Source organism: Misgurnus anguillicaudatus, chromosome 19 (assembly GCF_027580225.2).
Source record: "Misgurnus anguillicaudatus chromosome 19, ASM2758022v2, whole genome shotgun sequence".
NCBI classification, from domain to species: Eukaryota; Metazoa; Chordata; class Actinopteri; order Cypriniformes; family Cobitidae; genus Misgurnus; species Misgurnus anguillicaudatus.
The window spans coordinates 20,521,955-20,540,017 of NC_073355.2; the positions used below are offsets into that span (position 1 = coordinate 20,521,955).

Consider the following 18,063-nt stretch of genomic DNA (forward strand, 5'->3'; position numbering starts at 1 on the left):
TATCTCTCTTCCTGCACAGGTGGCTGGTCAAACACACAGAGGGGTTGTGTCACACGGCTGGGGGTCTCTCTCACCTCTCCAGCGGACACGACATACAGTAGGTATGGTAGGTATAATCTCTCTCTTCCTTCACACAGGCTGCTGGCTGGAACACACAGAATGGTTAGTACACACTGGGGGTTTCTCTCACCTCTCCAGCGGACACGGCATACAGTAAGTATGGTAGGTATGATCTCTCCTTCTCTCTCTTTCTTCACACAGGCTGCTGGCTGGGACACACAGAATGGTTAGTACACACTGGGGGTTTCTCTCACCTCTCCAGCGGACAGCGCATACAGTAAGTATGGTAGGTATGATTTCCTCTTCTATGATTCCCTTACTTCCACATGTGGCTAGTCGACAATCAATACAGGTATATGCTTCGTTTGGGTGAGTGTGAGACGAAAAAGATGGACTTACAGTGGCCGTTGCTCCTCAACTCGCCGAAGGCCTTGAGGCAGATGACAATAATGGCGTCGAGGAACAACGCCTCTCAACGACTGTGACTACTGCGGGGGCACAACTCACTCCGTCACACCGTGCCGAGTGCTACCCTCTTCTCTCCACTTCGTCCGCTGGTGAACACTAGACAGGGGCACCCTTTCTGAAGAGGCTACGGGACAGAGGAGATCGACTCCGCCTCACTCCGCACAGCACAGATTATGAATCACAATAATACATGCAACTTTGTATCTTTCAGGTCACTCACACCGTTCCTCGCGGCCAACGCTTCACCACCACTCCGTCTCACAACCCAAGTTCACAGAAAGTCGGTTAATGTCCAGCCTTAATAGAGCGTTTCCACTCGGGCTCACCCACAGCATATATAGGGATGATTCAGCGACTGGCGTCGACAGCCTTTACGCTCTCCACAGTTCAGAAGATGACAGCGGGGGTCTGGCAGATAATGTACACACACACAGCAAAGACAAGACACTGCACCACTTCAAGTGAAAAGTTCCACACAATATAGACTCACCGCACCACGCTATAAGTGAGCACTGGAACACCCCGTCTTCTCCTTCTTCCCCGGAATTCGGTATGGCGTTGTTTATACGACTCAGTCTACGTTACTAGAGGCTATAGTCACCCGAGCTGGCTTTCCTCCGGCACTCCCACCACACTGCTCCGCGGTAGGGCCGTCCTTTTCCCCACTAAACAGTTTGTCACACAACAGGTTAACAGCCAATGTCTAAAGGTAGTTACTTGTACTCACAAGCACCGCACAGTATGCTCCGTGGCAGTCTTTCCTCACACACAAGTTCACATCCACAGCCGCAGTCGAGTTAGCGTGTACACCTACAGCACGATGTTTACACCAATAAGGTCAGTAACTCTTATTTCCTTCAAATGGTTTGTTACTCACTCTGACGCCGATTTCTCTCTTTATTTCGTTTCAGGTTTCCAGCAGTATGCTTTCCTTCGTCCCAATACAGCCACGCCAGCCCAGCCTGAAGAGAATATACAACACAGCAGCAACGCGAACACACGCCAACAAAGACTCCAACAATCGACTCCCAACTGCGTTTTTAGATGATCTCTTTATACTCCCCGGATCCGTTGTTTCCCCCAATCAGCAACCGCTACGGTTAATCAGCCGCACCTGCGACGGATTTGCTGATTTTGCGCTTGCGGGGTTTACCGGAAGTTCCAGTGTTCGTGATCTTCCGTCTGAACAGAAACGCTTCCGGGTGGAACAAAACTCTCCAACTTTCAGTTCCGCCCCTAAGCGATCGTCACCCTGTGACATCCTCCTCCGCCAATGCGTTCTAGTCCCTAGAACGTCCTCGGGTCATCCACTCACCATAGCGGGCAGGGGGGCGGCCACGGGTCTCTCGCTGGGATCGCCTGGGGGGTGAGTCGGGCTCGGGGTGCGCTGGCATAGCTTCTGGCTCCACCGGAGCAATCGGGGGTGGCGCCACGGCAGGTCTTCCTGGGATTACGACCCAGCCTCCTACCCATGGGGTCACGGGCGCTGGCTCCGTAGGAGCTACTCTCACGGTCTCAGGATAATTTGGGCACGGGCGAATCATGTTCCGGTGTACTACTCGGTCGGGTCCAGGCCTTCCTTCGGGCCGGATCGTATACACGGGCTGCCCTGGCCTCTGCTGCCTGCAGACCACATACGGGACGGGCTCCCAACGGTCGCTCAGTTTCCCTTTCCCTGGTCTCCGATTATCCTTAACCAGGACCCTCTCGCCCGGCAGAAGGGGGGCGTCTCGAGCGGTCCGATCATACAGTCGCTTGTTTCTTTCTCCTGTCTTCTGGATCTGTATGGATACCTGTTCATATGCGAAGTGTAGGCGTTGATTATGACGCCCCACCCACTCGGTCACACTCGCTGCCTCCTGACTCGCCGTCACTCCCAGCACCAGGTCGGTGCATGTCTGCCAAACATCAGGTAAGTAGGAGCATACCCCGTTGTACTGTGTACACTATTATTATATGCTTGAAGAAGGTTTGGTAAAGCACTCACCCAGTTGTCTTGTCTCCTTTGATCCAGGGTACCCAGCAACCCTAGTAGGGTTTGGTTGAACCTTTCACAACAACCGTTCCCCTGAGGATGGTAAGAGGTAGTATGTGTTTTTGTACACCCATACAAGCTACACAGCTCCCGGATCACTCGTGATTCAAAGTTCGCCCCTTGATCTGAATGTAAAAACTCCGGGCATCCAAACGTCTGGAAGACCGTCCTCCATAAGGCCATGGCAGTGGTGGTCGCTGTCTGGTCAAGAGTAGGGACAGCCCATGCATATTTCGTGAACAGATCAGTCACTGCATGAAAAGAGCTGTATATGGACAAATACGGGATGGGAAATCCCTGCTAAACTTTAGGTTTGCCAGATTTTTTAGGAAGAGTGCTTGGAAAGGTAATACACCAAAGTAAACTTGTGAAACATCCAGAAACTTTACGTTTGTGGATGTATATAGGAACTGGTGGAAGTTTCCAGGAATCCTTACAGCTGGTTGTGAGGAGCGGTGGGTGTGAGGTGTGAAGGGCTTTTTATATGTTAATGACCCACAGGTAGAGGTGTCTTCTTTGGCCATGTTTACATTAGAGCATTTGCGTTTTAAAACGGCATTTTAAAATGAAAACGATCCTCGTTTATACTGGCATTTTAAAAAGAATCTTCATCCACACTATACACGACCATAAACGCATGAAACATGACCAATCATGTAACTGGGCATGCGCATAAAAGTGTAAAATAACTTATTACTCTAATAATAGCTTACCTTTGCGCGTTTACGCAGCCTAGGGGTGTGCGATATTGACAAAAAGTCATACATGGGTCCTTTGCTGGCAACTATAACAGACATTATTTTTGAACCTATAAAAATGTGTTTGGGAAAGTCTTATACTGTTCTATCTCCCCCCTACAACATATTAATATGATTATAGGTTAATTTTGATTTTATAACTAAACAGAAAGGTCTTTATGATTTAAAAAGAAAGCATTCAAGTGAACAGTACTAAACAGTAGCGAACTTTAATCAAACATAGTAAGAGGTGAAGTATTGCTTTAGCCTATCAGAAATGCTTATTGCATTAATTTTTAAAAGTGTGCGAGGTCCGTGCACGTCCTCCGCTAGCAACACAGAATAAGGTTAGCTAAAAGTGCAAGCGCCTAAACGAGCATTATATATTAATGACGTTGGGTTTATTGTTTTTATTAATTTAAATTCACAAAACTTATCAACAAAACATCGATTAAAATTAAAAGACAAATTATCTGAAACGAAATTCATTTTAAAGTAGCAAACAAAACTTACATTAAACTGGAAAATAATGTCTGACCCATTACAATTCTCCCTTCATATTGGCCTTTACAACGCCTATATGGCGTTTTAAATTACAGTCTATCTTTCGTAAGCTAACTAAATTTATACAAAACATAAACACTTATACTGTTCTATCTCCCCCCTACAACATATTAACACGATTAATAGGTTAATTTTGATTTTATAACTAAACAGAAAGGTCTTTATGATTTTAAAAGAAAGCATTCAAGTGAACAGTACTAAATAGTAGCAAACTTAAAGCAAAAATAAATTTCAGCAAATGCAAACTTCAATCAAACATAGTAAGAGGTGAAGTGTTGCTTTAGCCTACCCGAAATGCTTATTGCATTAATTTTTAAAAGTGTGCGAGGTCTGTGCACGTCCTATACGGTAGCAACACACAAATAAAAGCGCAAGCGCCTAAACAAGCATTATATTAATGACGTTGAGTTTATTGTTTTTATTCATTTATATTCACAAAACTTATCAACAAAACATCGATTAAAATTAAGAGACAATTTATCTGAAACGAAAATCATTTTAAAGTAGCAAACAAAACTTACATTAAACTGGAAAATAATGTCTGACCCATTACAATTCTCCCTTCATATTGGCCTTTGCAACACCCTATATTGCGTTTAAAATTACAGTCTATCTTTCGTAAGCTAACTAAATTTAAACAAAACATAAACACATTAAACGCAACAATACTTAAACATTAATATAAAACAGACATTGTCATTATCTATAAGGATGCATGTTAAAACAATCCGATATAGCGTTTATAATAGCTGGTTGGTAGATGTTTAGCCTACTATTTTTGGCAAAACCTCCGTTGCAAACCTCCATTTACCTGAATAAAAATATTTTTTTCTTTGAAAATGATGCGCTGTCACGTTAACATCAGCTGTTCGTTTACATAAGACTCCGTCTACGTTCATTTACACTCAGAGCAACGTCTGAGTTCTCAAACTAAAACAGGGTCTTCAGCGTTTGCAAACGAATCCGTTTATGAGGGTCGAAAACGGTGATGTAGTGTAGATGAAAGGCGTAAACGTAGCAAAAGTAACGTGTTTTTAAGGATAAACGCATTAATGTAAACATAGCCTTTGTTTTCAGAGCTGAGTGGGGTGGGGTGGGGGGTTAACCATGTCTCTTTAAGACAGCACATACAGTATTGTGGTACATAAAAACTGTTTTCTAAATATGTTTATTATTAATATAATTGAATTAGTCTATTTAAGAAACTTAGCATCATTCAAAATAACTAAAATTCAATGGACACAATTACAATTTTAATGTGTGAAAATTATGTCTCTGACTCAAGAGAAATGCAACAAATGTTATTTCAGAAGATTTATTTTCAACACTTTGAAAACATGTCTCCAACTGCCCTATGTTAGAATATTGTGCACGTATGTCTCAATGCTGCATACATCGTTTAAAAGAAGCCGTTCAAATGACATCATGTAACACATTTTTGCTAGCTAGGATGTTGATAAATTAGTCAGTGAAATGTAAAGCTGCTTGATTTTGCTGATGTCTCATGATTTGAAGTTCACTGTTTCTATTGTTATTATAATTCTACCCTAACATATCATTAAATCTTTTAAAATAGAAACAAAAATATCAATAGACAGGTCCATAATCTAAAAGACAGTCTTTCACATGTGAATGCAAAACATGTTGGGTGATACAGACTGATAAACTCGGGTAAACATATCTGCAGATACCTGTCAGCTACTGTACTTCTAATCCAGAGGTGCCCAAAGTTGGCCCACAATAGATCTTTAATTTGGCCCATCATGCCACGTTACATAAGGAAAAAGAATAAAAGTCATTGACGCAGATGTTCATATTTTTAATTAAACATTTTCTAAAATGTATCATTTTTTGTTGTATTTTTACATTACAAAAATGTAAATTAATATTAAATGCAAGGGATTAAAGTGATTTTTTATGTTCCATGCATACTTGAAGGTGTATAAAATGCATCACGAAACTTAATGAACTTGGGTACTACAGGCTAAAAATGAAGAGGTTTTGGCAGTGGCACACAGAGAAAAGGATATTTAAAATTGATTGGAAAAATTATTTCTTTTTTTTTACAAAAAGCATTGGAAAATAAAACTGGATAAGTTATGCATAAACAGAGTAATGTTTGCTTTTTTATTTTTAAAATATTAGAAAATTATAAATTAGGGGTTATCAGGGCAACTTTAATTTTAATATAACACACCAACATTTACAATTTGGCCCATGGCCCTCAGTCAGGTTTGGCCCTTGTAAGGAAAATGCTCGGGCACCAATCAATGTATAGTCTATCTGAGGAACTGTTAGCATATGATAATGCATGCTTGTACAAAGTCAGACCACATATAATCATGTTTGTCTTCAATCAATCAATTTAAATAAAAGAGATGGGGACTTTATAATATAATAATGGTCCATATATCACAGTGATAAAAGACATACATGTATTTTTACTTTAACATGAACTAATGCTGAGTTAAGGCATATACTATCATAAACTAATGAAGAGTCATCATTAACATGACATGTTTTTCATTGTTAGTTAATGCATTCATTTACAATAAATTAATTTGAGTTCATGTTGTAATTAAGTAAGTTCAGTAAGTTACATGTCTTAACTCAGCATTAGTTTATATTTACTTATATTTAAGTAAGAATTCATTTAGGTATACGTTCAATGTTTCCAATGATGAGCAGTTAATCCACTAAACCCAGAGATAATTCCTGAGGCATGTTTAAAGAGTTTTGTATTTCATCAAGAAAGTGCTGATTCACAAAGATTTTATATTTAAGAAAATCTGAGCATCATTCAAAATAACTGTTAACATGTTTGTCAACTAAACATGTTTTGTCAACGTTATAAACTTTATAGAAATATTTTTTTATTTTTTATTAATGATCAAGTATAAAGAACAATGCATAGTGTGAAAACGCGGATTATAAAAAAAGTATATAAAGTGCGAGCAGAGGATCAATCAAACTTGGGTTGAAATGATGTAGTGCACTGCATCCAATGGATCTTGGAACTCGTAGTCCGTTTACATCTAACTTACAGCAGCATATCTATGCTACAGCAGTGACAACGCCAAAGAAAAGGACTACATTTCCCAGAATGCACCTGCACCCACTCATCTGCCCTCACCCTTCAGGTGCGACCGCTTCACCTATGGGCTTGACGGGAAAATTCAAAATCGTGAACCGTTACAGCCTGTACTACTCGGTGTCTTTGTTTGTTTGCTCATCAACAGTAAGGTAAGTTTGATTTAATTAATTTGTCTGCATCGCGCTGATCGGTTGCCTATTTGTTCATATTATGTTATTTACTATGATTCGTTTTTTTCTTTATACTAGAACTGTTTGAATTTAAAGCACAAACAGTAAAACATTAAGGTTATACGTGGTACACAGCGGTAAACACGAGGTTAAAAATACGCGAAGTAACATTCAAACGGGGCTGTTAAAAGAATCAATTCGATGTTTACATTTTTTAAAACAAAACTTTAAAGAAGCCAAGATGAGACGTTCTTTGCTTAAAATAGGTATGTTGCTAAAATTTTCAAAATGGTTAAATGCTAAAACTAGTTGTTCAGATAGAAAGAGTTTGAAAAAAGCTGTTAAATGAGACAAAGATCATGTTTATGGGTTCAAGAATAACAAAATACTGGCCATTTGAAACTCGAAAATCATCACTTTATTTGGTCCCATGTTTTCCATTAAAATTCAAGAAAATGTGTGACCGAATCATGAAAATATTAAGTTTTTTGCTATTACTTTTAAAATTTTTAAGATATTGACCTGAATCTTTCAGGATAAGCTGTTTGATATATCCTCTACATATTCTACTTGTGAAAAGTCGGATATATAATAAAACAAACTACTAATTACACCAAATAACACTCTTTATTCAGTCTATATATACAGACATCTACTACATGGCTATACGGCTGCATCCCATTCTTTACCATTCAAGCAGATTTTGGTAGAGGTAAAACCACCTGTGGTAGTCGGTCAAATTTATTAAAATTTCGTTCACTTGTAGTTTAGCAATTAAACTAAATGTCTTTACAATTTCAAGAATGTCTTTACTCAACTTCAGCAAAAACAACGACGATTTTACAAACAGCAGACTTTGGCGAGCTCGCACGGCCAGTGGTTAAACATGAAAGGTTGTGACTGAAAACGAGAAGGTACCTATGGTTCTTCCGGTGGTGTTAACAATAAAAACTCAGAAATTTCGCCATCAACAAACCAGCAGAAGCATTATTTTCAACAACACCGCGCGCCGCCTGAGAAAATCTTGAGTTTCGCTGAGTGGAACCAAAAAGTCAGCCGCGACAGCGGAGTTAGCAACATACCTACTTAAAACAAACAAAACAACAGTATCTTGTGTGTTGGAAATGTTAGCAGCTAGCAAGTGTCTCTCTGCTATTTTAAATGATACAGACGATCTTTTGTTGTTTAAAAGCTCATTGCTTTAGTGCTGGTAGATGCTGCTTATTTTTCAAGACGGTTTAATAGCTTTATATTGATTTGTAACAAAGCCAGATTCACTTTGAGATAACCTAGATGCTAATTGTAAAGAAGCTTGGAGTCATAATATATTTTAACGTAATATGTTTGCTGTTCTTCATCTCTTTAAATATGAAGTCTATCCATGTTTGTGTTTACAGAGGTCATGTACACTGTGGTCAACTTTGTGGACGCTGAAGAGGTTTCTGGGTAAAGATGATGTAAGTTTATTCATTCAATCATGAAATGAATCAAACAGGTTAAATGGTAAACAGATGTGTTATGATGTATGTGATTTTGATTTTTAATTCTGTGTTTGACAGAGAAATAATGAAGTAACAGTGGAAGCTAAAACATCAGACTGATCCAGACACTGAAGAAATTGAGGTCACTGCAATCTGGCCAAAATTATGTAAGTTTAATAATGAAATTATTAAATCAAAGAGGTTAAATAGTAAATGGATGTGTTATGATGTATGTGATTGTATTTTTTATTGTTTGATAGACAACTATATTGCCTACTGTAATGAAGCTGCAGAACAACACAGAGACTCTGAGGACATCAACACAGAAAATGAAGTAAGAAGAAGATGTACATTATGAAGTTCTTTGATCATATATTATTGTATCTTTGTACTGTTTAATGTAAACTTTCTAAAATGTACAACTTTATTTCATTTGATTTGTCGTGTGTGTGTGTGTGTGTGTATCTGTATATGTATATGTGTATTAGTATTATGCCAAATACTTATATGTACATATATTTCCAAAGGGCTCCAAAGAGATGTCTGTCCAGATGAGGGTGCATCAACGTTACCTTTGCTGACAAGTATATGCTTTACAATGTAAAACCTAACAGTTAACTTAACTCAAACCATTTGGGGAAATCGGTTGCCTTAAACCATTAAGTTTTAGAGAGCATACATTTGAGTGCTGTGAACTTGGGTCTTGTGCAGTTGTGCACTTGTGTTTGGGTAATGTGAACTTAAACAAATTGAGTCACATGCAGTTATGCACTTATATTTAAGTTCACACTATCTAAATATAAGTGCATAATTGCACAAGACTTAAGTTCACAGTACTCAAATCTATGTGTTTTAAAACTTGAACCGGTTTTCTTAAATGTGAGAAATTACAGTGTTACAGTGAGAAATGTTTGAGTAATTCCAAGACAGAGCTCTGTGATTGATTCTACACTGCAAAAAATCACTTTCTAACTTAGGATTTTTATCTTGTTTTTAGTAGGAAAAACAAAAAATTCTTAAATCAAGATGTATTTTCTTGATGAGCAGAGTTACCTAGGAAAATATGTCTAGTTTTTAGGCAAAAATAAACAATTTAAGATAATTTGTGCCTAAACAAGCAAAAATATCTAACAATGGGGTGAGAAAATTGTGTTTTAATTAAGTTTTTAAGAAAAAAGAAAACTTAAGATTTTTTTTCTCACACCATTGGCAGATATTTTTGCTTGTTTTAAGCACAAATTCACTTAAATTGTGTGTGTGTATTTTATTTATTTAGTCTAAAACTAGACTTATTTTCTTGGGTCATTTTGTTCATCAAGAAAAAGCATTTTAATTTAAATAATATTTCTACTGAAAACAAGACAAAAATACTAAGTAAGAAAGTAATTTTTTGCAGTGTAGGACTGATTTCTTAAAGCAAGATCAATATAGTTGTTGTTCATTTTATTTATATATTTACTACATTACAGTGGCAGCTGGTGACTTCTTTTTTTGTGAGCACTCGATGCGAAGTTTGTCAGAACATGTATATAGCCCGTCATTCGTGTGGTTCCCAATTTCAAAATATGTGTTCTGTGTGTCGAGCGCGTGTATGTGCATCACGTGTTTTGACTAAACACGTGATGCACGTGGTTTACATGAAGCAACAAACACACATTTTAAAAACACAAGCAACACACATGGCACTCCAAACACTTTTGAATTTGCAACCCTCGGATGAGCAGTCACGAGGCGCCACTGCTACATTACATTGTACTGCTTTGAATGTAGTTTTCATTGTTTCTTTTGTTGTTTTATTTTACTCTAATATTGCTTTCTCTGTCTGTATATTTATGAGTTTAAATAGTGTTGTTTGTGTATGCAACTTTTAATATTTGTGTATAATATTATTTTGTGATTGTGACAATTGTGGATTGTTCAGTTTTTTTATTAAATAAACATTTCAAACTCAATTCAAGTTTTTATTTTTTTAAGGGTTTTGGGGATGTATAGTAGTATATAGTGGGGGGGGGGGTGTAGTCTATCTGCAGAGCAGGCAAATAACCAATCAAGTCACTACAGGGCTTGGGTTGGGCTTAATACAAAGTGTAACCAATCAAATCATCTCAACTGGAAAATTTCAAAGTACTGTCCCAATAGTTGTCAGAGTTTTGGGAGGGGGTTTTAAAAGCAACCAATCAGTGTTGAGATTAAACACCAATGGGGACACTAGAATTGTACAAAGGTGTGAAATTCCAGTACCTCTGTAGGTGTGAAAATGTCCCCTGACAAAATCTTCAATGGGATTATTTGCCATGGCAACAAATGGCTGCATATACCACGGGGATATCCCCTCAGCAAGATACATCCGAATTGGTATCATTACGGGAGTTTCCTAACATGGTGGAATTAGTGGTTTACCCTCAGTGGAACTAGTAGATACTTCCGAAAATCAGTAGTGTTTACAGGAGTTTCCTAGTACGGATACACCTCTTTTCATGCAGTGAGTGATCACCAGGATGTTCTGGTAGCGATCGGAGGGTCGACCCAACGTCAGGAAATCCATGGCCATAATATGGAGGGGAGCTTTGGCGTGAATAGGTACCATGGGCGCCCGGACCTCACCTCTCGTCTTAAACAGCGTGCACCGGGGACACGCCTGGATCAGGGCGTGCACCGACGCCTCCATGCCGGGCCAATAAAAATGCCGCCGCAGCAAGGACACAGTCCTCTCCTGTCCTTGGTGTCCCAACTGGTCGTGGTAGGCCGTGATCAATGCGGCCACCTGGTCTTCGGGCACCACGATCTGGCGCATCTCCTCGCCCAGCTTCGGGTCCCTTACCTTCCTGCACAGCACTCCTTCCTGTACTCCTTCCTCTCTTCCAGTGTCGGCCGTCGGCCTTGCTCTAGCCATTCTCGAATGAGGTTTACCTCTGGGTCCTCAGCCTGTCGTTCCTTCCACCGGCGGGGGTCCCATCCCCAGCTCCCAGGCACAGCCTCTCGCTGACTTCCTGGTGCTTCGATCACTCCTACCATAAAATCTCCTTCGGCGTTAGCCGTTTCGGGCCCGACCCGGCTCCTGGGGTCTTCCACTTTGGGGAGCCTCGAGAGTACATCGGCATTAGTGTGTTCACGTCCCGGACGGTACTGCAACTGATAATCAAAATTTGCCAGTTGGGCCACCCACTGCTGTTCCACTGCTCCTAATTTCGCCGTCTGTAAATGCACCAATGGATTATTATCGGTTATCACAGTTACCTTTGCGCCCCAGAGGTAGTCTTTAAACTTTTCACTGAGTGCCCACTTCAGTGCCAACAGTTCCAACTTGAAAGAGCTGTAGTTCGCATCGTTTCTTTCTGCCGGGTGTAGACTCCGACTCGCATAAGCGATGACTCTCTCGGCCCCGTCTTGTCGTTGGGCTAACACTGCCCCCAACCCCAGGTTGCTGGCGTCTGTATAAAGGACAAAGGGTTTCGAGAAATCAGCATAAGCCAAGATGGGGGCCTGTAACAATTCCTGTTTCAATTTTCTAAAGGCAGCCTCACAGTCTGTAATCCATTCGATCGTGGGCGACCCACGGCCCCGAGAGCGGCTCGTACCAACCAGCAACTGGTTCAAGGGCTTGGCAACCTTGGAAAAATCTTTAATAAAACGCCTGTAGTACCCCACAAAGCCCAAAAAGGACCGTACTTGTCTCACTGTCTTCGGGGCACTCCAATCCTTCACCGCGGAGACCTTTTCCGGGTCTACTGCCACTCCCGCAGCACTTACCACATGGCCCAGGAACTTGACTTTTCGGCGTAACAGGTGGCACTTTTCGGGCTTCAACTTCAATCCGTATTTTTCCATAGCCTGAAAGACCTCCTCCAGGTGCCGGAGGTGGGACTCCAAATCTGGGGAATAGACAATCACATCATCCGAAACACTAATACTGACTCCATTAACTGACCTCCCAAACACCGCTGCATCAGGCGCTGGAAAGTGGCCGGAGCGTTACAGAGCCAAAGGGCATCCGGTCCCACTGAAATAATCCAAACGGGGTTGTAAATGCAGTCTTCTCCCGATCTGCCCGGGCCACCTGTACTTGCCAATAGCCACTGGCCAAATCCAAGGTGGAATACCATGGGGACTGTGTGAGGCCAGCCAGGGAATCTTCAATCCGCGGCAAAGGAAAGGCGTCTTTCTTGGTGACTAAATTGAGCTTACGGTAATCGACACAGAATCTCCAAGCCCCCGTCTTCTTCTGCACAAGTACAATGGGGGCAGCCCAGGGACTGCTACTCTCCCGGACAATGCCTCGCTCCAGCAAGCCCTGTAGCAGTGCACGTACCTCGGTGTATAAGGTAGGTGGAATGGGCCGATACCTCTCTCGGCTGGGGCCTGCGTCCCCCGTGGGGATGTGATGCTCCACTACCTGGGTGCACCCATAATCTTCGTCGTGCGTTGCAAAGACATGTTGCCATCGTCGGAGTAATGCCTGCAGCTTCTGGGTTTGGACCCGCTCTAGATCTTCTCCCTGTAGGGACTCACCCCTCATATGGCCCGGTACGCCTCTCTCGGCATCACTAGGGGGCAGGTCCATCTGTGTCAGGGGCACCTCAACGACGGTGGGGCACACCTGACGAAAGCTCACGTCTCTCCCTTCCCGTACCTGGTGGGATGTGACTGTCATTAGCCGGGCCAACTGTTGGTGCCGGTGCAGATGCACTGCATAGGGATGTTCATTTCGCACCTTCACGGGGACCCTTCCTCGTCGGACCGCCGCCAGACCTCGTGCCACTTCCACCTGCTGGCAGTCTCCATGGGGCTCTATAAGCACCCATTCTTCGGGGCCAACAACTCGCGACGGCACTTGTACCCAGACAATCGCCTCACTCTCTGCGGGGATAGATAATGCAAACCGGCATGCCACTCTACCTACGTCTTCTCTGTCTCTTCGGACCTGGGCCATTTGTACCCGTCGACAGTCGGCCACCACGCGTTCCCATTGAGGCCGTTCAGCGGGTGGTATTTTCTGAACGGGCCTTGCCCGAAATAATTCCTCCCAGCATTCTGAAAGGACGTTCATCCCCAGGAGGGCTCGGTGCGTGCCCAAGCAATGGTCCTGTACAATTATCACTCCCTTCTGGGGAACTACCACACCGTGAACTTCCAGGTCTGCCAATCGATAGCCGATGTACGGGATATCTAGGCCATTTGCGCCTTTCAGGGTGAGCCAGGGGGCCTCCGTTCCATGGACTCCTTGCCTTCCAAATATCTCTTGCGAGAGGCTTTCTGCAAACAAAGTGACTTGTGAGCTCGTATCTACCAGGCACTGAATCTTATTACCACACACCTTAACTTCTGCTGTCGGGCTATGCCCTATCATCTGGTTCCTAGAGCTATCTCTTCCCAAAGGGTCTTCTATGGGGGTCCCGGCCACACGACCCACTGTGGCCGGCCGACCTAAAAACCCCCTTCGGATGCTCTGCTGGGCCCGCACTGGCGACTGTAGTGGCCTGGCTCTCCACATCGATTACAGATGGGCCTCCCTTGCTCATCCCATTCAAAACGAGGTCGATTGAACCGGTTTGGCCGTCGATATGGCTCTCGGCCCCCTTCCGAGTACACTCTGTCTCGGGGAGCCGGCCTCGTCTCCTCTCGCGCCCGTCCTTGGCGTAACTCCCCCAGGAGGGTTTTAGACAGTGTGGACATCTGATCTTGAACGTCTTTCAAGAGCTCTGTCTTTAACGCTTGCTTCCAGTCTATACCTTCAGGCTTCGCTGTCGTCACCTCACTCACCTCTGCACACACTGGGGGTTCTTTGACCTCCGTCTCGTCGCTCTCCAATGCCACCGCTTCCTTCTTCAGATCTTCGAATGTGAGTCCTGGGTCTCTTCGGAATTGTACCCTCAGGCTCTGCCTTACTGGTCCTTCTCGCATCCCTAGGAGAAACTGATCGCGTAACAGGGCCTCTCCATCTCCCAGCCCATGGTCACGTCGTCCTTGTAGTCGGGTAAACTGCTCTCGCAGTCTCAACGCAAAAGCTCTAATAGGTTGGCGGGGGCCCTGCTTACAGTTAAAAAATTGGGAGCGGAGGACAGCTACGGGGGTGTGATCGCCATATTGCTCGGTAAGGAACTGGAATATGGTCTGGGCGGTGTTTCGAACAGCTTCGGGGGCGGCTTGTACTTCTCGCCGCGCCTCTCCCTCTAGGGAGTTTAGAACGAATTGTAACCGCTGGGCCGCACTCAGGCCTTGCAGGTCGGCCAAATATTCTAGTTGGGCTTTCCATTCTGACAGACGTACCTCGGATTCTGCTCCTCCATACTTCTGTATCCGGGGGTTACCCATGAACACGGGCATTACTCGGGGTTGGGCTTGGGCTGCGGGCGCTTCGTTGTCGGTCATTGGGCGGCCTTGGTTACTCAACTCGAGGTGGAACCCTGCCGACTACGCCAAAATCTGTCACAAGCCGGGGGTGGCCACAAATGTAACTAGGCCACGCCCCTGTTTAACTTCCACCTCGAGGAGGTCCCCAAAACCAACCCAATGACCAAACAACACAAGCGTGAATAAGTATAAAAATATCTTTATAAATTTAATTAAAATAACTTTTGAGAAGGGCAGGGGAAAGGGAATATTTAAAACTAAAGTTCTCGCTCTGTTCTCCAGGTGGGTCGTGGTCCAGAGCAATGGAAGAGGGGAGGGGTGTGTATCTCAGGCTTTCTCCGCCTGGCTCGTAATTCCCGTGGCGCCCTCCTCTTCTTCCTGGAGGCAGAACAGAGATAAAATGAATGTTGGACAGCGGCGCGTGTGTGTGTCCGGAAAGTACCCCTAGTCACTGGTATATCTCTCTTCCTGCACAGGTGGCTGGTCAAACACACAGAGGGGTTGTGTCACACGGCTGGGGGTCTCTCTCACCTCTCCAGCGGACACAACATACAGTAGGTATGGTAGGTATAATCTCTCCTTCTCTCTCTTCCTTCACACAGGCTGCTGGCTGGAACACACAGAATGGTTAGTACACACTGGGTGTTTCTCTCACCTCTCCAGCGGACACGGCATACAGTAAGTATGGTAGGTATGATCTTTCCTTCTCTCTCTTTCTTCACACAGGCTGCTGGCTGGGACACAAAGAATGGTTAGTACACACTGGGGGTTTCTCTCACCTCTCCAGCGGACACGGCATACAGTAAGTATGGTAGGTATGATTTCCTCTTCTATAATTACCTTACTTCCACATGTGGCTAGTCGACAATAAATACAGGTATAGGCTTCGTTTGGGTGAGTGTGAGACGAAAAAGATGGACTTACAGTGGCCGTAACTCCTCAACTCGCCGAAGGCCTTAAGGCAGATGACAATAATGGCGTCGAGGAACAACGCCTCTCGACGACTGTGACTACTGCGGGGGCACAACTCACTCCGTCACACCGTGCCGAGTGCTACCCTCTTCTCTCCACTTCGTCCGCTGGTGAACACTAGACAGGGGCACCCTTTCTGAAGAGGCTACGGGACAGAGGAGATCGACTCCGCTTCACTCCGCACAGCACAGATTATGAATCACAATAATACATGCAACTTTGTATCTTTCAGGTTACTCACACAGTTCCTCGCGGCCAATGCTTCACCACCACTCCGTCTCACCACCCAAGTTCACAGAAAGTCTGTTGATGCCCAGCCTCGATAGAGCGTTTCCACTCGGGCTCACCCACAGCATATATAGAGAGGATACAGCGACTGGCGTCGACAGCCTTTACGCTCTCCACAGTTCAGAAGATGACAGCGGGGGACTGGCAGATAATGTACACACACACAGCAAAGCCAAGACACTGCACAACTTCAAGTGAAAAGTTCCACACAATATAGACTCACCGCACCACGCTATAAGTGAGCGCTGGAAAACCCCGTCTTCTCCTTCTTCCCCGGAATTCGGTATGGCGTTGTTTATACGACTCAGTTTACGTTACTAGAGGCTATAGTCACCCGAGCTGGCTTTCCTCCGGCACTCCCACCACACTGCTCCGCGGTAGGGCCGTCCTTTTTCCCACTAAACAGTTTGTCACACAACAGGTTAACAGCCAATGTCTAAAGGTAGTTACTTGTACTCACAAGCACCGCACAGTATGCTCCGTGGCAGTCTTTCCTCACACACAAGTTCACATCCACAGCCGCAGTCGAGTTAGCGTGTACACCTACAGCACGATGTTTACACCAATAAGGTCAGTAACTCTTGTTTCCTTCAAATGGTTTGTTACTCACTCTGACGCCGATTTCTCTCTTTATTTCGTTTCAGGTTTCCAGCAGTATGCTTTCCTTTGTCCCAATACAGCCACGCCAGCCCAGCCTGAAGAGAATATACAACACAGCAGCAACGCGAACTCACGCCAACAAAGACTCCAACAATCGACTCCCAACTGCGTATTTAGATGATCTCCTTATACTCCCCGGATCCGTTGTTTCCCCCAATCAGCAACCGCTACGGTTAATCAGCCGCACCTGCGACGGATTTGCTGATTTTGCGCTTGCGGGGTTTACCGGAAGTTCCGGTGTTCGTGATCTTCCGTCTGAACAGAAACGCTTCCGGGCGGAACAAAACTCTCCAACTTTCAGTTCCGCCCCTAAGCGATCGTCACCCTGTGACATTAACATTGTGATATGCTGAAAAAATATATATTTTATATAGATGTTATTGTAGGCAAGTTAAGTGTTGATTTGAGAGGCTCAACTGATCAAACATGTCGTCAACTTGCTGCCGGCTGCTAACCGCTTGGTTATCATAAAAACTTTAACAAACAAAAAAATGCTTTAAAATGTAAGTAAAAAAAGAAATATAACTACGATCTGAGAGAATGTGCTCTGTGAATATTACAAAACAATGAAATATTTTATACCTATATATTATACATTTTAATTAAAGATGCAAGCTTTAAATAGGAATAAGTATGCTTGCCTAAATGGGTTTGTTTGGTGGGTCAGCGTCGTCGTTATCTTTGCATGTTCAGATGCAGGGATGATTGGCTTTTTTGCAAGAAGCAATGCTACTCGAGCTTTCCTACGAGATGAACTGTGTTAGCTACTGTTAATGTGTGTACTAGCTGAGTTATATAACCAGTAGTATAATGTGTAGTGACCATGTCTGCTGCATATACCAAAATAGCAATAAGAGCGTTTCAGTCAGACGATGTTTATTTACGTATATTCGGTGGGTAATACTGGTGCACACGCACTGACGAGGACGAGCTCGATGGGAGGTTGCTCGGTGGTAGTGTGGGATGGGCATGACAATTGTTAACATTCTAAATTATCTCAAACCTTCAGAGTTGCCGACTGTAGCTTTAACACACCTGATTCAAATCATCAGCTCATTAGTAGAGATCTCTATGAACTGCACTGATGAAAGAAACATACAAAATGTGGAACAATAAATCAGTGCCTATGATCATGATTATTATCTTACTTTTTTATTTTTTATTGTTAAAGGTGACCTATTAC

At 43.4% G+C, this 18,063-nt stretch overlaps 1 protein-coding gene and 1 long non-coding RNA gene across 2 annotated transcripts; one reads left to right on the forward strand and one right to left on the reverse strand.

Moving 5' to 3' along the window:
* Window positions 1–6,825: 6,825 nt before the first annotated feature.
* Window positions 6,826–10,561, forward strand: LOC129435093 (uncharacterized). The gene is made up of 5 exons (XR_012359183.1): window positions 6,826–7,107; window positions 8,526–8,585; window positions 8,688–8,776; window positions 8,870–8,943; window positions 9,137–10,561. It is a non-coding gene; the product is annotated as an uncharacterized lncRNA (long non-coding RNA).
* A 1,994-nt stretch (window positions 10,562–12,555) lies between these two features.
* On the reverse strand, window positions 12,556–17,208 carry LOC141351040 (uncharacterized). Its single transcript, XM_073857112.1, has 2 exons — window positions 16,831–17,208; window positions 12,556–16,618 (listed from the first exon to the last, which is right to left on the reverse strand). The coding sequence occupies exon 2, from the start codon at window positions 14,098–14,100 to the stop codon at window positions 12,556–12,558; it is 1,545 nt and encodes a 514-aa protein (XP_073713213.1). The 5' UTR covers window positions 14,101–16,618; window positions 16,831–17,208.
* Between the last annotated feature and the right edge of the window lie 855 nt (window positions 17,209–18,063).

What these genes read in the sequence shown, in the direction of transcription:
- LOC141351040 (XM_073857112.1), bottom strand. Translation starts at nt 14,100, where the DNA reads ATGTGGAGAGCCAGGCCACTACAGTCGCCAGTGCGGGCCCAGCAGAGC.